Below are 21,583 nucleotides of genomic sequence, written 5' to 3'. Positions count from 1 at the left end.
AAAATTAACAAGGTTAAAGGGGGAGAACCTGCCTATGACAAAGTCAAATTGATTAGGGTTAAAGGTTAAGAAAGTTTCAATGTCCAGATTAATGTGTTCTGTGATAATATGTTACCTAGCTTCACATATCAGTGAAACTAATGGGCCTAGAATTACTAGGATCTGTGGATAAGCCACTCTTGTGTAACGGCATTATAATTCCAGGCCTCAAGAATGTAACCAATGGAGAGTCTTAAGTACAGATTCAGATAGGACAAACTTCATAGTGATAATCAGGCAACTAACTTGCTCTGTTATCAGGGCCAATGGAATAGGTGCTCTTAAATTGTGTGATTGCTAAGTGGACTTTTTTTCATTTCACTGCTAACAATATGTTAATGTTAATAAACTAATTCAGCTTGAATATAAATCTCACGGAGGTTAGATCGCATCCTCAGTGTCTCACTCAACATTCAGACAATAAATGTTAGAAGTAAAGAATTGCTTTCAAAACTGAAGAAAATATATGCAAGTGTGAATAAATGCCTGCCTTCAAAAATGTATGTGTTTGGAAGCACATACATACAGTTCTAAATGTTTAGCTGTGATCCTATGAACTTATGCCACTACAATGAAAATTAGTTTTTAGGAAACTGGAAATTTTGGATTCAGAAATGTGATTCATTCCTTACTGATCAGAAGCTTGAAAAGGTGTTGTGGACTGTAGTCCTAAATGCATTTAACTCTGTTTTTTTTCTTTTTTGAAGAAGATAAAGGCAAAATATCCACACCAAAGACAGAACTTCAAAAATATTGATTAAGGAATTACTTTAAGTCCATAAAGAACCTGCCTTTTACTGGCCATTTATTCATCACAACAACAAACACCTTTACAAAGACTATAGATGCTTATGCTAAGCTAAAGAACAAGAGACTATGACTTTGGTGAGATACAAGATACCCTAATAAAAAAACAGAGTAGTCTGAGATATAGGAAATGATGAATAAGTGGCAGGCTTTTAACGCAGAAAGACCTGACCTTATCAAGAGCTGCAGATGTATGCAAAATGAATAAAATAACAAGTGCATACTTAGAATAATTATCTGGGAGAATGGAGGTGTATAAGACACAATGTGAGGCAAATTAAAAAAATGTGAATGTGGAGATGAGTTGCAAAATTAATAACACTGAAAAGACCAGCTACCTGACAACACACTGTGGCTGCATAATGCAGACCAAAAAACTCAGCTGCAATTAAACTTCATGCCTCAAGTAGTAAAAATGAGAGAATTAATTCTCCTTCTTTTAATCAGTTCTGCAGAATCTGTGCAGAAAAGGACATTTTTCCAAGATGCATAAATGGAAAGCTAAAAGTTCAAAAGAATATGCATGTTACTGAACACAGACATGAAAATCATTTGGTTGCATGTTACTATAGAAGTGAAAAGAATGGATTTAGTGAGGCCTGAAAATATATCAGCATAAATTGAATAAGAACGCATGCCAAATTGTTGGAAAACATGGTGACAATCAGAAAAATATTGAATTCAAACCAGATACAGGTGCAAAGTGTACCATTTGTCTAAGGACATATTTAGATCATTAAGGTACTGAAGTACTGAAAACAGACCTGTGTGCACATTGTTGACATATTCTGGTCATTGCATGAGGACACTGAGTCAAAAGCCATTGTCATTTATATACACATAAAGTCAATATATTTTTCACTGGTAGCATATAAAGATAGCATACCTTGCTACAAGGCTAGTGATACATGCTCCCCAGAAAAGACCATTAGCTCTCAAAAGTAAAACAGAACAAGAGCAAACTAAAAGGAAAGCCTAGCTGTCATTAAACAGCAATTACAGCTAACAGACTGGATGAATAAAATGGTCACTCATTTAAATCAAAATAAAATTTGCACCTATATTGATTCATATGATGACCTTAATAGCATAGTTAAAAGAGAGCATTACCAATGGCTTGGAGTTGAAGATGTGATCTCAGAAATGCTAAACTCTTAAGATATTTCAGCATCAGATACAATAAGGGCTTTAAGCAGATAAAGGTATATAAAGCAAGCTGTACATTGTGAAAATTTAATAAGCAACTATGATAATACTAATTACCTTAGACATATGTACAATATTTCATCAGCACCACAGGAGTCCTAATGTGCTGCTGAATATGCAAATGAAAGTTTGGTGGGTGTTGTAAACATAACTGATGATCAATCAGTATGAAGTTACACAAAAATAACATAAGAAACTGATTCAAAGTTGTGGAATAGGTTGCAACACCCTAACTTCATGTTATAGCAATTACAAAGCAAGTGTAAAAAAATCAAAATATGTGTGTACAGTAAACTCTCAGTTAACCGGCATACATGGGGACTGGTGGATGCCGGATAACTGTAGTTTCTGGTTGCTTGAGAGTTAATATTAAAAATAGGTCTAATACTGTACCTTACACTATTTGTTTGATTTGACTTGTTCTCAGGTTAGGGAGTAAGGGAATTTACTTCTATCTTTCTTTTTAAAACTCTAAAAATGTAAGGTATGTTTCTGCAGGGGGAAAACAAAGTACAACACATGAAAATTGTTCTGTATTTCTTTGATTTTTTTTTTTTTTTTTTTTGCTGGTTGCTTGAGTTCTGGTTAACTGTGAGTTTACTATAATAGTTTAACAATAGACACATGATGTAGGAAAATCAGTGCAATTCTGAAATCATAAGACTGGGAGACAGACATTACATGTACTTGTAGAAATGATGCAATACAGTTATTTTGTAAAGTCTGTGCCTAACACATTTCAGATATCTGAGATAAGTATGACTCAGAAGATAGATGTTAAGAGAATTATATAAATGTAGTATAGGACTGAAGCTCTATACAGGAAAATAATTCTGAAATACTCAAGAAACTAGTTATAGATACTGCCTACACATACTAAGGCCTTGTTAAGTTTAATTCTGATGGCTGCCAAAAAGCAATTACTAGAAAATGGAAATCAAAATCTAAACCAACTACATTTGAAGTAGTGAATATTGTAACAGAAATAAAAGCACATCATGTGGGATCTTTAGAAAAGTGCAAGAGTAAATTACATAGAAAAACAGAAACTGTACGAACAATACATGCAAAAATGTTTTGGAGGAGGAATGCAGTTTAACAGAAGACAGGAACTGAATAATTTATATATAAAGTTGCCTAGATTATAGGACATATAACAATATAGGTGATGTATAATGCTTGTAAACGTAAACTTGTTAATGTGTGTGATTACTTTTATATAAATGTAAGTTTGCCTATGTCACGAGTGAGAATTCAATAAAGGTGTTAAAAAACTACAGATGAACTGATGTTGAAGAACAAGAACTATGATGTAAATGAGTCAGGTGTGGTGCCAGTAGGTGCCAATCAGAAAGGCATGGAAGCTGTGATTGATCAAACAAGATAACAGATCTGTTGCTATGGGTCAAGACAATTCAAGAATGCACAAAAGAGATACATTCAAACAGAAAAGCAGTAGTTAGCAACAGTAAATAAGTATGAGAAATTCCATGACTACTTGTACGGTAAAGAAGTTTTGGTATAAACAGACCATGAGCCATTCTTGTATGAGGTACCTCCTAGATCAGTGGATGACAATCCACAGAAAAAAAAATATCTGAAAATGAAACACACACAGCAGACATAAGAACAGCATACTAATGTGAAAAGTACAAAAATTAGGTTGAAAAAGTGCAACGTGACTTACCATTGTGATAGATGTTCAAGTCTACAGATCACAGCTGGTGTAGAATTAAAAAAAAAAAAAAAAAAAGGGGAATCCATAACAGCCCTAGGCATACATCAGTGTGACTGGTCAGACTCCCAGAGCTTTGGACATCTCCAAGTTGGCTGATCTCTAAGTCACAGAAGTTAAACCACTGCTGGACAGAAAAGGGAAAGTAGTCTGTACTTTCTTTGATTCTTTTTAATGATACCTAAATAAAGTCAGTACAAGTGTAACATATGGGGATCAGCATATACAAGAGTTTCCCCCAAACTGCAAGAATCAGTAAAAACATATTTTGCAGAAACCTTGGAGAAATAAGTACTACCTCCTTGCCTTCCCTACAAATTGCAGGTTCATGTCAAGTCACTGACCATAGTCTTGGGGAAAGCAAGTAAGTTGAGAGCCATTCACTACTTTCAACGGCAGTGCAGTTTTCATCTTTTTTCACTGTTGTGTGACCTTACAATTAGTGTGTATATGTGTGTGTGTAATACATATGTGTATATATATATATATATATATATATATATATATATATATATATATATATATATATATATATATATATGGGTCTACTTTACATGGTTGACTCTTCAGAAAGTCAACTTTCATATGGCCGAGACCATATGATTGACTTTCAAAAAGCCGACCATATAAAATAAACACATCATACACACCAAACACTTACCTTTCAACTTTTAGCAGTAACTTAACTACATAAATTAAATATGCCAACTCCGAGATTGCACTACAGTACAGAAGAGGACATTTTCCCATTCCACACTGTACGGAGATAGCGGTCCCCTATGGTCGGCGTTTCAAAAGTCGATCATATGGTCTCGGCCATATGAAAGTCGACTTTCTGAAAAGTCGACCATGTGAGGGGACCCATATATATATATATATATATATATATATATATATATATATATATATATATATATTTTTTTTTTCTTTTTTTTTTGGGGGGGGGTATCCCTCACATGAGGGTGCAGTGCCCGAGGTTTGATGAAAGTAGTTTTGGTGAATGTCTGTTGATCTATTTGCCTTTTCCAAAAGTGCTATCACTCAACATGTATCCCATTGTTGTTTTAGCTGTTTTGCATTACTTCTCTTTCTTTTTCATTCACACATTTTAGGGAGGGAGGTGGAAGTGAGCCACTACTACAGCAGTGATCCCTGAACTCAAATATCTATTCCTATTGTAAGTCACAGCGTCATGTCTATCAAAGGAATCACTGCTACAACATAATTCATATAGCAATGGGAAAATTGCTAAAGCAGTATTTGGTCTAGCAACAATCTTAGTGTGGAAAAAGATAGAAGAGCTTGTATGAATATCAATAGTGAAGTTAGCCCTAATCCCAGAGAATGCATCCAACTTGTAATACAAATGTGTGGATGCATGTCAAGGTAGCTGCCTGCATTGCTCTCAAAATTAATTACTGGAGTGGGGGTGCAAGTAATGTCAAATTGTTATCCCAACTCTGTGCACAAACTTAGTGCAGTTAAAACAAGAAACACTACTAAATAATCACAGTCACACCACTCTCTTAAAGGAAATATGATACACAAAATGACCCCCCCCGAAAATTTCAAGAGGTAAGAATATGAATTTTATTATTTTACATTATAAAAGTAGGAAAATGCAGGGCGGCCATGGTGGTGCAGCGGTTAGCGTTGCCGCCTCACAGCAAGAGGTTCTCCGGTTCGATCCTCAGCTGGGGTGCCTTCTGTACGGAGTCTGCATATCCTCCCTGTGGTCGCGTGGGTTTCCTCCCATATCCCAAAGACATGCTGTAGGTGGACTGGGCACTCTAAATTGGCCCTAGGTGTGAGTGCGTGCATGTGTGTGCCTTCTGTGGAAGGCTGGATGCCGGGCTGGCAACTTGACACCTTAAAACTCCACTGCCAATCATAAGTGGACAGGTGATCTGATGTGGTGACCCCTAACCAGGAAAAGCTGAAAGAAGAAGAAGAAGAAGAAGAAAACATGGAAAATGCACATGCATTCACTGTGACACTCAATATTTACAAAGAACTTGGCAAAGACTTGAAATCCATATCTCTCTCTCTCTCTCTCTCTATATATATATATATATATATATACATACATACATACATATACATACATACATACTTTATGTCCCCGAAACCGGGTTAGTTGGGACACTTCTAGCAATCTAATCTGACATTGGGGAAGATAAAACATTCTATATATCATGTTAGAGAGGACAAAAGGGCATCAATTTGGGGTATTTGGTAACAACATGCATCCATAACAGTATCCCTACTGTTTGTCACAACTGACTTTATCAACGTTCAGAATGTTGAACTAAAAAGATAATCAGCAACCTGTAATGATTAGCAGACTGAGAAGGGTGACCATTTTCCTCACGTTTTCCCTTTTCTTCGAGCTTCCCAAAGTTGGACCCTGTATCATGCTCCTAAAAGGCTATAAATATAGGGTACCGCTTCAGGAAACCTCATGCATAAATGCAGGGCTGAAGAGCAATGACAATCACCTTGTAAGTGAAGAATCACAACCCACAGCAGCCATGGTGGACTCAGCCGTGAAACCAACACTGGGTTAAGAGTTTAAGGTATCTCACTTACTCCTCCTTCCAAGCTCCTACCTGGTATAAGGTGACAAACCCTCCAGCTGGTTCCAACATAAATGCCTGCCATCATTGTTAAATGATGGACTTAAGAAGGCCTCAAACTTCTTTCTTTGATGTCAGGCAGTTGTGGGGTTGAAGTTCAGATACTTAAAACACCTAAAATATCACTCTCCAGCTCCACACCATAAAGCAGCTGTTACAGCAGTCTTTGTGATCTGATGACAGCAGGTTCATTTGAAAAGTATGTACATTTAAGCACCAGAAAAGGGAACATTCAAATGGCATGAAGTACATTAGAAGGAGATGTAAGCTGTATGAGTGGTGGGTATGCAGGTCCCTTAACCCTCAGCACACAGACAGCATGTACAGGCCAGTTAGGGTGTGTGCACCTCCAACAGAGCAGTATGCGAGTTTAAGAAGCAACATTAAACAGCACAAGAGCACTATACCCATGTATTCTATCCACTGTATAGGCCCCATAAAGAAAGGACTTCAAATCACATCTTACTGATCTCATTCAACCATTTTTAAACCTGCTGTATTTTACTGACAATAAGTACTAGCCATTTGTTCATACTAACACTGTTTCTTTACTCCAGTGCACATACTATTTTCAATAGCCTCCTTCTGTCAGCTACCTCTGCTCTGTGTCTGGCCTTATATACAAATGTTGCCTTCAGAACAGCATGCAGTGTTCCAGATAGAAGTCTAATTAGTTGTTTAAAATGGGAAAAACAATGTCCCATTTTCACTGGCGATGTCGCTTCCTAATCACCTAAATATTCTGTCATCTCTTCTACACACAATCCATCTTCTCACCAGTTCTGTTTATTTCCTCAACCCAAAGTATTTGAATGCTACTATCATTTTTAATTTTCTTTTCTGGAGTATCTTAAGTCCTTCCCCATAGGGGTATCTAGTGCAGGTAATGTAACTATGTACATAGACAATTTCAGGAACAAAAGGTAAAGGCTTGTATGCAACCAGAATAATCATTGCCCCCTTACAGAATACTTACCTTTAATGACAAAACTTATATTGTGTCTCTCTTCCATGATACGTTTTAACTTTGGCACACCATAAGTGCATGGTCGTTTGAAAAGAATATTATCTGGAATTCCATGGATTTCCACTGCCTCTGGGTCACAAGCAATCTTTCTGTATGGAACTGGCACCATGTGGTCTAAACCAAGGGCTTCAGCTGAAAGTTAACAAAAAATATTTGAAACAGCATAACTATTTCAGCAGTCCTCCCAACACAATTAACAAGAAAGCTACTGTCTCTGTGATTAACACTGTCCCAGCTATTCCAATAAAAACTCTCGCATTCCATTATTGATTAGTTATTTGCAACTTATTTGACTTTTCACTCATTGGACCAAACAACAAAACATGAACAGTACTCTTCAAGCATATTAAAAAGTACGGACCAATAAATGAAAAGTCCTCACACTGACACTTATCCTTGCATTTAATGTTTACTTAACAAGGTCACAATATTTTTCTGCTGCTTACAGTCTCTTTCAAAGTTGAAAACAGCTGAAGCCATTAAACAAAGAAGTGTGAAAAGTACAGTTGTGTACACTTACCATAAATGTAGATGTTCGAGTGTCTTCACTGTTGCAGTCATCACTGTAGGGTTCTTCCTGCCGGCAGGCAGCCCTCGGTTGGCCAGAATCCCAAAGTCTGGGTCCGGCATCGTCTGTGTACTCATCCTCCCTGACGTCAGTGCGCCAGGGGTACAAAGCTCCCAGCCGACGCCATGTTCTCCAGTTTTTCTTGCCCCAGATGTCAGGTGCCCAAAAATAAAGGCTTAAAAGTAAAACAAAAATGTAACATACAACAAACCCCATACCCTGTAGCAAATACACCTCAGAAGAAGGGTGAAGCAGGGAACCACACCAATAAAAGTATAAGAGGGGACAGGAGGGTGGGTAACCCAGACTGCAACAGTGAAGACACTCGAACATCTACATTTATGGTAAGTGTACACAACTGTACTATGTTCATCATGTTTCACTGGTGCAGTCATCACTGTAGGGTTGAATCCCAAAGCGGAGATAAAGGGTGGTGGTTATAGAGTAGAAGGGGCGGCTAGAAAGCCTTGCAAGACTGCAGAAGCAAAGCCTGCCCTAGATTTAGAATAAAGAGGGAGATTATAGTGCTTAGAGAAAGTATGCACTGAACTCCAAGTTGCAGCTTCCAAAATATCTTTGGTAGGGACTCCCCTGAGAAAGGCAGCTGAAGTAGCAGCAGCTCTGGTAGAGTGAGTCCTAATTTTTCCAGGGATTTGCTTTCCATGATGAGAGTAACAAAATCTGATTCCATGAGCAATCCATTTAGAAATGGTCTGTTTTGAAATAGCTTTGCCTTGGGAATTTGCTGCATAAGAAACAAACAGTTGTTCTGTTTTCCCGATATCCTTGGTTCTGTCCAGGTAAAAGCGAAGCTGCCTGTGTACGTCCACAGAATGCAAGATCCTCTCCCCCTTATTTTGTGGATTAGGGAAAAAAGTTGGCAAGTGAATAGTTTGGTTTAAAGCCACTTTAGAAACCACTTTAGGCATGAAAGTAGGGTTAGTCCTCAAAGAAACCCTGTCTTGATGAAAAATAATATAAGGTTCCACAGCCATGAGCGCTTGCCCTAGGGCTGATAGCCTAGTACCAACCTATGAACCTATGAACCTATGAGACTCTCCTGGCTGAAGGTAAAGCCAGTAGGATAACAGTCTTAAATGATAAATATTTTATATCAGATGTGGCAGCAGGCTCAAAAGGTGGCAGAGTAAGCTTTTCCAGTACATAATTGAGGTCCCAAGCAGGAGTGGGTGGAGTTCTAGGGGGCCTTAAATTCTTTGCTTCTCTGAGATATTGTTTAGAAGTGGATGTGAAAAAACTGGAGGATCTGTATTATAATGTGCAGAGATAGCTGAGGCATGTATTTTTATGGAAGAAAAAGAAAAACCCTTATGCAGCATATCTGTTAGGTAATGTAAAATCAATGGAATATTTGGAATGTGAAGATCTGATTCCTGAGCCTGCATCCAGGTGCAAAATCTCTTCCATTTACCCGCATAAGATTTCCTAGTGCTAGGCCTTCTGGCTTCTAAGATGACATCCATAACCTGTTTGGTAAGGGTAGGATTAATTATAGACCCTGAATACGCCAGGCTGCCAGGTTGAGAGTTTTGATATGAGAGTGCAGGACCTGGCCCTGATATTAAGACAAAAGATTTGGAATCTGAGGTAGAATCCAAGTAGGTTCCTGGGATAGATTTATCAGTGTTGAGTACCAAAATTGTCGAGGCCAATTCGGGGCTAGTAAGATCATCTTTGGTTTGTCCTGTTTTATTTTTAATAACACCCTTGGTAGAAGAGGCAGTGGTGGGAAGGCATACCCCGAGAGGTTCCTCCAACTGAATGAGACCGCATCCACTTTCCATGCTAGCTTGTGATATGTCCTTGTGCAAAATGTCTGTAACTGGTAGTTGTGGGAAGATGCAAATAGATCTATGTCCGGGCAACCCCAGGCTTCTGGAATCATCTTGAATATTTGGAGTCTAGCATCCCCTCGTGTGCGTCTGACAGATTCCTGCTCAAGCTGTCTGCCAGAGTGTTCTGTTTCCCTGGCAGGAATTGAGCTTGTAGATCCACTTTGCAAGCTAGTGCTGTGTTCCATAGAGTCATGGCTAGTCTGCAAAGGGGGTAGGAGTGTGAACCCCCTTGCTTATGTACCACATTACTGTGGTGTTGTCTGTCCGTATCAGTAGCTGCCCTGGCTGTAAAAGATCCCTGAAAGCCAAGAGGGCATTCTGTACAGCTAACTTCTCTTTTAAACTGATATGTAGATGCTTCTGATCCTCTGTCCAAAAACCTTGCAAACCTTTCCCCTGCAAGTGGGCTCCCCATGCATAATCCGAGGCATTCGTGGTTATCACTTGGTTGGCTGGAGGTAGATTGAAGGCTTTCCCTTTGTTTTGAAGACATGCTGTGGCCCACCAATGAAATTCCTTTTGCAGGCAAGGCAAGACAGCAATCACTGTCCCCAGACTGTGACAATGCTGGGACCATACGCTTTTTAGGTACCATTGTATCTTCCTCATATGCAGTCTTGCATATGGTATGAGTAGGATGCAGGAAGCCATGTAACCCAAAGCCTGCAGGAATTTCCTTGCAGTTAGCTGAGACATTAACGCCAGGCTTTTGAAAGTTGAAGCCAGCTGTAGTTGTTTTTCTGGTGTCAGGAATGCCATCTGGGTTGTAGTGCATAAAAGAGCACCCAGGAAAGTTATCTGTTGAGTGGGTGCCAAATTTGACTTTTTTACGTTCACAGTGAATCCCAGGCACTTGAGTAGATTCTGAACAAATTCCAGGTGCTGGAGTAAGATGTCCTTGCTGTCTGCTTGAATAAGGCAGTCATCCAGATAAGGGTAAATTTGAATTCCCTTGAGTCTGCAGTAAGCTACTACTGGTGCCAGGCACTTGGTAAAGACCCTGGGTGCAGTAGACAAGCCAAAGGGCAGCGCAGAGAATTGGTAATGTTTCGAGCCTGCCCTGAACCTGAGGTATCTTCTGCACTCCTGTCCGATAGGAATGTGTAGGTAAGCATCCTTTAAGTCCAATGTCACCATCCATGCATTTTTGCACAACAGTGGCAGGAGCTGCTGCAGAGTAAGCATCTTGAACTTTGGTATCTCCACGAAAGTATTTAAGACTGACAGATCCAGGATGGGTCTCCAAGTATTTTGCTTTCTGGGAACTAGAAAGAGTCTTGAATAAAAGCCTTGTCCCGTCTCTGAATTTGGAACCCGTTCTATGGCCCTCATAGCCATGAGGGACCTCACCTGTTTTAATGCCTCCACCCATTGAGTTTTTGGTAGGTCTGGCCATCCGTTTGGTTTTGGTAAGGTGTGAAAGTGGAATTTGTAACCTCTTAAAACTACATCCAGAACCCACTTGTCTTGGGTTATGCAAGTCTAATTTCGGTGAAAAAGAGAAAGTTTTCCTCCCAGAGGAGCTTCCAGGAGAGAGGTTCCTGGAGCCATGCAGGGGGAGTCATTGAGCCTGTTTCCTATAAGGTTGAGACCTATCTTCTCCACCCCTGGGGGTGGAAGCACTCCACTGTCTAGGTCTATATGAGGTCTGTGCTTGGGCCCTCCCTCTGGGGCGCCTATATCTACACCTCTGAGGCCTGTCCGAGCTGGGAAAGGACCAATTCTTAGCTGGCCAATTTCTGCTAAATCTAGGAGGCTGAACTTGTAAGAAATCTTTAACCGTTTGCATGGATTTTGCCTTATCCTCCATTTTCTTTATAACCTCTTCAGCCTTAGACCCAAACAAAACATTATGTTGAACAGGAGCATCCAGTAATTTTGCTTTTACTTGATCAGGCAAATTTTGTTCCTTTAACCAAGCATGCCTTCTAATGACCGTGCCAGTGGCTGCTGCCCTGCAAGAGGCCTCCAAAGCATCAAAACCACAGTGTAAGGAGTTTCCCCACCTGCTCCGTAGCATACATCAAATCTTGTAATTCCTTATTGTCTGCACATGCAGAAATGGTACACATTTTTTGTTTCATAACAGACAAAAGGTATTGCTGATATTTCAACATATGAAATTGACAATTCAGAGCCCTAATAGATAAAGTAGTAGAAGTGTACACTTTTTTGCCCCATCTCTCCAAAGCTCTAGAATCCTTATCTGACGGAATAGGGTTCTTAGCAGTGGTGGCCTCAACACCCTTAGGACCCTGAGAAATGGTTTCTGGATCAGCAGTAGGATTTTTAAATAGAAACTGGTGAGAGTCAGGGACTCTGTAATATCTATCAGGCTTAGCAGGGGCCGGAGGAAAGGAGTCAGGGGTTAAATTAGACTCAGTAAAGACATCATCCACAATATCCAAAATAGGAGGAATAGCCAGGGGTCTGTGTTGGGGAAGAAGAAGGAAATCCCTAAGCCTTCTCTTAGATTCAGAGTACTCCTGCCCTTCCCAGTGAAAATGTTCCCTCATGTCATGTAAAGTTTCCCCAAAAGAGTAATCTTCAGGAGGAGAAGCTGAAGGAATGGATTCCTCAGCATCAGAATCCTCATAAGGAGGGAAAGTATAATCCTGTTCAGAGGAAGACACTGAAGAGATAGATACCTGATCAGAGGATTCATAATCCAATTCTTGTCTTGGCCTTTTGTCTGGGGGGGGGGGATGGGAACCCGTAATCATAGTTAGCAAGTCCTCTGCCATTTTACGCATTTGTTTTTGGGATTTAGGTCCCAGATCAGAGGAGGCCTGGGCTTGAGTCTTTGTTTTTTGTCTTTGCCTTTGCCTTTACCTGAAGCTGCGTAGGCCTGAAAACCCCCTCGGAAGCCGGTACCTGCACAGTGGCTCCGGACCCATCCGAGGGAGCATTATCCGAAGGTCCTGCACCTGGAATATCCGAAGGCCTAGTTGGCTCATCGTGGGAGTCCGTATCAGCAAGCAGTTCTGTAATGGCCGACTACAGGGGCTGCGAAAGCGCCTCACTGATGACGGCCGAACCGGCAGCTGGCTCTAATTGTAAACTGTCGTCTGATTTGGACCTCGGAGGCCTATCTTTATCCTTGCGCCTTTTATGAACTCCGGTAGTCGGAAGCATGTCCGACGACATGTTATAATTAAATCGCCTCCCAAAGTAATGAAAGGCAAAATCGTATCTCCGTTTAATAGTACGTTGATTAAATCTAGCACCAAACCGACAACTAGCTATGTCGTGGTCAGGGCCTAGGCAAGGAATACAGTAAGAATGAAAATCCTTATGAGGTATTTGCTTCCCACATGAAATACAATTATTAACTTTTTCTGACATCGGACTGGAGCAAGAAAAAAGTTTCCCCAATGGGGTACTTAGCTTTGAAAAGAAGAATGTCTTCGGTATGAAGCACCAAAAATAACAGGAGTCAGCCGACCGTCACTTGCGAACTGCTTCCACCGTGTGGCAAGAAAGACTGGGGAACATGGCGTCGGCTGGGAGCTTTGTACCCCTGGCGCACTGACGTCAGGGAGGATGAGTACACAGCCAATGCCGGACCCAGACTTTGGGATTCTGGCCGACTGGGGGCTGCCTGCCGGCAGGAAGAACCCTACAGTGATGACTGCAACAGTGAAACACGATGAACATCATCAATGTTATCAAGAGCAGAACAGGTAATGCAAAATAACATGGTTAGTAACACAGAGAGTGAAGATATTCATTCCCAAAGAACAAATCATAGTTAACATTACTGCAATGACACAGTACAGTTGTGTCCCACTTACCATAACTGTAGATGTTTGAGTAGATCAGTGTTGCAGTATTGATCCGTGAGTCTTCCTGCCATGCAGTCTTTACATCATCCCTAGCTGACATCTGGACATCAGGCTATAAGATGGGCATCTGTCAGTGCCACATTAAGGACATTCTAAGCAGTGAAAGAGTAGTCTGATGCCTGAGGACAGCACAATCTCCCCCAGTTGTCTGAATTTAATTGAGAAGGGGGAAAACATAGGAGGCAGAGAGGTGATGATTGACATAAAAGGACTATCTGCAGAAAAACTCCTCTGTCACTTGCACACAGCAAGGGGGTAGACAAGAGGTCAGCAGGTAGACAGGCCGAAGAGTGGGAGTATGTACTGCAATACTAATCTTCTCGGGCATCTAAAATTATGGTAAGTGGAACACAACTGAACTATGTTCTTCATAGTCAATGTTGTAGTACTAATTCTTGGGAGGACTCCCAAAGCTAAAAGTTGGGTGGTGGGTCATCTGTATGACCCTAGGAAACAAGATTTTGCAGGATGGCAGAAGTGAAACCTGCTCTAGCCCTGGAGACATTGCCTAGGATATGAATGTGTGCACTGAATTCTATGAGGCTAATAGGATGGTCTGTATGGGAACTGCTTTGAGAAAAGCTGTAGTAGTCACCCCACATCTGGTGGAGTGGACTTTAATATGCCCAGGTAAATCCTTTCCATGGTGGGAATAACAGAACTTAATGCAGTTAGCTATCCATTTAGCAATGGTTTGTTTGGAGATGGACTTGCCCAGTTTACCTTATTTCAAAGCCACCAGCAAGTGCTCTGTGGTATTAGTTTTTTTTGTCCTGTTTAAATAGTATCTGATATGCCAGTGCACATACAGGGAGTGGAGGACTTGCTCTGATCTGTTCTGTGGATTTGGATAGAAGACTGCTAAGTAAACCGCCTGGTTTAAAGTAGGTTCTGAGACCAACTTAGGCATAAAGGATGGGATTGTTCTGAGGGTGACCCTATCCCTGTGAAAGACAGTGAAAGATTCTTTACTCATGGCAGCAGTTTCAAAGGAAGGCAAAGTAAGTTTTTCTAATATATAATTTAGATCACATGTCAGAATGGGGTTCATTCTGGGTGGTCTCAAGTGAGTCAACCCTTTAAGAAAATGTTTCATGTGAAGGTATGAGAAGATAGGTGGAGCACTGTGCAGGCAAGCTAATCGTGCAGATGCATGCACCTTAATGCTGGAATAGGAAAGCCCTAGTGTAAAGAGGATTGACAGGTACTGCAAAGGCTGAGCTGATGTCTGCATGAGCAGGATTAGAGTTACTGCTGCAACACCAGACAGAATTTATTTTCCATTTTGCCAGGTATGATTTCCTGGTATTGGGCTTAATAGGATGCAGTTCTAGGTGTCAAAACCCAATCCTCCAGGCAGTTAACTTCAGGGTGGCTAGGTGGGTGTGGCAGACAGACCCATTGACTTGGATGAGTAGATCTATCTCCTGTGGTAGGGTGCAGAATCTCCCCTTGATGAGAGTCAGGAGGAGGTAGAATCAGTGTTGTCTCACCCTTACTCCTGATCCTCACAGTACTAACACAAATCCAGATTGTACTGTGTCTGTCTGCCCGGATTTTTTTTAGTTCCCTGGGGATCAAGGGTAAGGGTAGGAAAGCATAGAGGAACCAATTTGTCCATGTAAAGGAGAATGCATCTATTCTCCAAACTCCTGTTTGTTCCATTATGGACCAGAACCTCTGTAGTTGCCTGCTGTGGAAAGAGTTGAATAGGTCTGTTGAGGGGATCCCCACTGTATAGACAAATCCAAGAAGACTCCTCTTTCCATTAGAAGATCCTTGCTTAGAGAATCTGCTAGGGTATTGCTCTGGCCTAGAATATAACAGGCTATGAGGGTTAGCTCTATCTCTTGAGCCAGCATCCAAATTTTCCTGGGAAAGAAAAGGCAAATGTGAAATAAACATTATTTTTAATATGGATAGGTTTCATGCAGACAAACAGGATGTAGAAGATTACAGATCATGTGGTAAAAGTGGTGAAAATATAAGATTAAATGAATAATGTTAGGAAACATATTTATTTATTTATTTAACATTTGTTAACTGGGAAAGTCTGACTTGGAATGTGGCCAATTTTCAGCAGAGACCTGGGGAGAAACACTCCAGATGCATGTCTTTGAAACCCACATGAATGCAGGGAGGACATGCAGACTCTACACAGAAGGCACTCCAGCCGATAATTGAACTGGAGAACCTCTTGCTGGGAGGCAAAAACGCAACCGCTGTACCACTGCGCCATCCAATATATTTCAAATGTTAGCACCTATCAACCTGAAGGTCTTAATACTGATGCAGGTGTTTTTATCTACAAACTAGCACAGAAGCTTTTGGTGACACTTCTAAATGGTTCATTGGTTTACTGTTGGATGATTCTGTCTACACAATGGTGACATTAATAGGAATGCTCATATCCCTTGAAGGCTGTTGCCAAAGTGTTAGGGGCTTTAATCTCTGCATGTTTAAATAAAAGTTAAGTTTTAGTTAAAACAAATAGTGGGTAGATTTACAGCCTAGAGGAAGTAGTGAATATAACAGCTAGCATATAAAAAACCTTGACTACTAACTCCTCCAAAATTACAAATTCTAATATTTTCTTTTCTTGCACAATGAAGAGGTGAATAGCTAGGAATAGAACTCTTCACAAGCAGTAAATTCAGCCAGCTGTTTTAGTAGGAAAAAATAACATTCAACTGAATTCAGTATTACTGTGCTCTAATAACACTTCATTAAATTTAAATAACAAGAGTATTCAAATACACATGTCAAAATGCCAGCAACAAGTAAAATCTCAGAAAACTAGCACGGTTAACTCACCATATCGGCTATTAAACAGAATCTGTACACACTCTCGTAAAGTGTTGATGTCTTCAGTCTCTTTGATAAATGTGTCCCATTTATCTGCAAAAACAGAAAAATGTGAACAGAAAGAGTAAGACTGCAAACAATATAGCCGAGATAATTTCTGTATATAAATGTGTTGGTAAGAAGATAATCCGGTACAACTTATCTTCACAAGTACAAGTGGATAATTATGCAGTAAACAAAAGATGGTTTAGCTATAAAAAGGTGGTGGTCATAATGACAAAAAAAAGAATGAGAAAATGCACAACCCGATCTCATAGGTAAAAAAACATCATCATTTATATACTGCTTTGATATACACTTTATTTTATGATTTGATTAACAAGCCCTGAGCCTAAAGGCCACTTGGTCAGCTGGCATTCTGGTTACCTCTCCTCAAGAACATGGCAGGGGATGACAAACAATACACTAGCCAGAACAGTGAAGGAAAATATCAAGGGGATCCTGGCTAATTACACAGGATTACAGCTGGAAGACTTTGGATCCTGACACCCTTCCCTTGCATTTTCTGGATCACAGAGGAGAGGAAAATGACTGGGTCTACTTGGAAGAATGGACCCCTGGCAGATAACTATCAGCAAAATATATGCAAGAAATAAATGAAAACATACTGGGCAAGAAGATTCCAAAAGACTTGCTCACAGTGTAAGTTATTTACTGCAGTGTAAGTCTGCCTTAATTCCAAAAAGAGTTGTTCTCAGCGTTAAGTGACTTACTTTGGAGTAAGGCCTCTTTGCAAAACAAGCTTACAAGACAGTAAGGCACAATAAGGGCAAGTCTTTTGGAACCGGACCCACCAAGTTCAGCTGACAAAAATCAATGTTTTTCAGCAGAAACTTAAATCTGGAAAACACATACTTCATATAATAATATAAGTATGCACTCTAAAATTATATATGTATGTATTTATTTATTGTTTGTTTGTTTAACTGGGTAAGTGGTTTGGTACAGGACCCTTTTTCAGCCATTTTCTGGGCTATGTGGCAGAGACAAAACAGCTGACATGCAAACAGTAATAATCACAACAAAAATCCTTACTCCTGGCTGAGCCATGATGCATAGAAAATCATAGTTACTTACAAATACAGTTGACCATGAACAGTAAAGAATACACAAAAAAAGATACAGACCATTTCAATAAACGATACTAAAAACATACAAGAGCAGTGTACTCTATGACTATCTACTGTTACAAGTAAGTAGGACTTGCGCGACTATACTATGTTCAAAAATCACACTGCTTTATATCAACATCATTTGGGTACAGTCCCAACTAGAAAGTAGTGAAGGATAAGGGTCCAGGAGCCCCTGGAGAACGGTCTTAGTGAAGTCTGCTCTGGATCTAAAAAAAGGCATCAATCTTGTAGTGCTTCATAGAAGTATAAACAGAGGACCAAGTTGTTGCCTCTACAATACTTCTACAGTCCACTCCTTTCAAACATGCCACGGAAGAGGCAAAGGTCCTTGTGGAATGAGCCTTTAATTTGCCTGGGCTCACTTACTGTGGTAGGTGTAACAAAACACAATATTAGAGGGCAACCAATGTGCAATGGTTTGGTTAGAAACAGGCTGACCCTTGTTTGCCCCTGTGTAAGTAATAAAAAGCCATTCAGCCTTCCTGAAGGGTTTCGTTTTTTTTAAACAAGAGACATCTTTATTAAATTATCACTTATGACACAGGCAATCATACATTTATATAAATGAAAACAAACTACATTGACACAATCTTAGTTGAAAGCATTTTACATAACAAACCATGTTGACAATTCCTGTTGCAAACATTACAAATCACTTATAATCTACCTGATCATTGTCAGTCAAACATTACATAGTTCATTCACATCATGCCTTCTTTTAAACCTCATTCCTCCTTTGTATGTATTGTTCCCGCAATTCCCATTTTTCTATGAAATTTGCTCCTAACTTTTTCTAAAGATCCCAATTCCAGTTGTTTTCTCTCTGTTAATATATTCACTACTTCTAATACAGTTGGTTTGGACTCTGATTTCCATTTTCTTGTAATTTTTTTGACAGCCATCATAATTAAACTCAGCAAGGCCTTACTATGTTTAGGCAATTCTGATTCTGTATCATAGCTCAGAAAAATAATTTCCTGAGTTACATCAATTTGCTCACCCAGTATCTCTGATAGAGTAGTCCGCAGGAAATCTTTCAAGTCTTCCAACTCATTTACACTCCCAAAAATATGTTCCCAATTACCTTTTTCTTCCCCATCACACCTCCAAGATTTGCTGTCTATTTGAGGAAAAATTCTCTGGAGTCTGCTTGGGGCATAACAACATCTATGTAAACATTTCTAAGCAAAAATCCTAAATCTTCTAGATTCTGTTGCATATTTGGGAGACATGCATATATCTCCCAGTTGTTTCTTAGTGAATTGCTTATCCAACCTCTCTTCCAAATTCTCTCTAACCTTCTCTGATTCTTATAAGTTACCATGCAATATTTTATATGCTCTAATAATTATTCCTTTTTTTAACATCAGCTTCTATTCTAGAGTCTTCTAAAACTATTCCAGTGCAGGTCTTTCATTTAGGACCCCCTCCCTATTTCTTTCTCTTTGCCTATACTCTGCTATCAATCCTTGAAAAGGAAAGCAATCTCTAACCTGTAGTCCAAATACATTTTTGGCGCATTTCCATTCTATTACCTTTCCCTCTCTAGTTATTTGCTCCAAATACCTTGGTTCCTTTGCCACTTTTCTCCAATAAATTCTAGCCCCCTCTTGCCTATCTGTATTCCTGCATCAGTCATCTCCATTAGCAGAATCTCCTTTTTCCATTCCCAGGTTGGCTTAGCTCTTAGAATACTTTCTGCTACTTTGATTATAATATTATGTATGATTATTGTTATTCTCCTTAAATGTTTGCATCCAAAATCTCAGTCTCTCCTTTTTTCTTGAGCTTCCCCCAATTTCATCATCATCCCTTTCCACTTAGAATTATAGGTTTCTGCTTCTGCTATGTATAGAAGCCTTAACTGTGTAGCTCTGAAATACCCCTTCAAATTGGGTAATCCCAGTCAGCCCTGATTTATTGGCAGAATCAACACATACCAACTTGACTCTTGCCATCCTCCCAGATAAAATCATTCAGCTCCTTATTAACTGCTATATACAACTTCTCTGGTTGATAAAAATATGCCTGACTTGTGTATAAGACTAAAGGGACTAAAAACATTTTAACTGCTTATATCTTACTTTTGATATCCATATTAATGCAGTCAAGATTGAATCATCTAGGCTGTCAGTTGTAGTTCTCCAGACTGTGTGAGCAAATCCAAAGTGTGAGGAAATTTGTAGTAATTGCCCTTGGCCAATTCCATTACAAGAGAGAACCAAGAATATCTGGGCCAACAGGGGGTTACCACAACGTTCTTTGGCATTTCTATCTGAATCTTCAAAAGTACCTCGTGAATCAGTGGAAAGGGTAGAAACATATACAGGAAAATTCATGTCCAGGGGAACCATGATGCATCTGTCCTCCAAGTATGGCTGCAAGGATTTCTGGAACAGAAATTTTCCAGTTGGCTGTTTTGAAAGGGGGTAAACAGGTCTAATTGATATATTCCCCAAACCTGGACTAGATCCTAGAACACCACTTCCTCAAGTTGCCACTCGTGTGGGTTTGCCCAGGCTCTGTTTAGTCTGTCTGCCACAACTTTTTGCTCTAACAGGCTGTATGATGTCTGAAGAGTCAAAGAAATGCTGCAAAACCAGCTCCCGGGCCATCACTACCAACTCGCATAGAGGATATGACCTTGTACCCTCCAGTTTATTGAGGTACCACATCACTGTGGTGTTGTCTGTAACCACAAGAAGAGGACCCAGAGTCCACAGAGGGTGAAGGCCTTTCAAGGTGTGGATCACTGCCAATATTTCCTTGATTCTAATATGCTTCTGTCCATCTTTGGGACCCAAGTGGCCTACATTTGCATTCTCATTGATGTAGCTTCCCAAGTGAAGTCAGACAAATCCATCTGGACAGATTGCGTCAGAACAGGTGGGAGAAGGAAAGTCTTGGACTGATACTTAACTGTGTTCTCCACCACTGTTACAATGTAGGTGATGGGTTCAACAATTTTGTACATACCATTGAATTTTCCTCATGTGGAGATGGGCTAGTGGTATCATGAGACTCAGTCCTAGAATGTTTAGGAATTCTCTTACCAAGGCTATGTTCCTCTTGGAGAATTCCTGAAACATTGTCTGGTAGGATAATACCTTGTCGTTGGGAAGAAAGGCTATACTTTTGTCAATTTTGACTGAGCACAACAGGAAGACAAACCTTTGTAAGGGGTGTTAAGCATGACTTCTGAAGGTTTAACTTGAAATCTTTCTAGGAGAGTGATAATGACTGGTCCAGCTGATGAGGTGAACCCCCAATGAACAGATGCAGATGTTCCTTCCACTGCCACCTCTCTGCCAACCATGTTCAGCACCCATTTATTGCCAACACTGATGGCCAGACTGCTTTGTTGAGAGCAACCTTTCATGATGGGGAATCTGGAAGGGAACTTTGGAATGATGGGTCCCGAGCCTTGGCACAGTCATAAGTCGGGAAGGGGGGTTATCATTATTATGAAAGGAAACCTTCATGTTATGCTTGGTGGAGTTCTCGTTCTGCCACTTCCTCTTGGTGGGTTGGCTTTTATTTGGCTGGGACTTCTGTTTGTTAAGCCGCCAGCAATTATCTTGCTTATTGGAGGAAAACTTAGGAATATGAAACAGTTTAGACACTCCTTGCATCAGTCTACCTCTGTCATCTCAGTGTTTAAGAATCTGATTAACTGCTCTACCAAACACACAATCAGCATCAAGTGGAGCATTCAAAATCAAATTTCTTACACATGTGAGAAACATTGGAAACAATGTTTTTCACACAAGTCATTCTGCTCTGCAGGTAACAATTCAGCAAACCTATCTAAACTATATACATACACCTCAAAACAAACTTCCACATAAAACACACTGGTAATTAAA

The 21,583-nt window shown here is 40.0% G+C and overlaps 1 protein-coding gene across 1 annotated transcript in view; it reads right to left on the bottom strand.

Moving 5' to 3' along the window:
* GTF2IRD1 (GTF2I repeat domain containing 1) overlaps positions 1–21,583 on the bottom strand; it is a gene marked incomplete in the record, with an annotated part of 795,304 nt that overhangs the window by 473,884 nt on the left and 299,837 nt on the right. Inside the window, 2 exon segments of the mRNA XM_044054146.1 lie at positions 7,401–7,582; positions 16,534–16,617. Of these exon segments, the coding sequence (XP_043910081.1) occupies positions 7,401–7,582; positions 16,534–16,617 (266 nt within the window).

This window comes from Protopterus annectens, chromosome 13.part0 (genome assembly GCF_019279795.1).
Source record: "Protopterus annectens isolate FY-2018-M chromosome 13.part0, PAN1.0, whole genome shotgun sequence".
NCBI classification, from domain to species: domain Eukaryota; kingdom Metazoa; phylum Chordata; order Ceratodontiformes; family Protopteridae; genus Protopterus; species Protopterus annectens.
The sequence above is the reverse complement of the archived record's forward strand: the minus strand, read 5'-3'. Positions and strand labels throughout refer to the sequence as shown.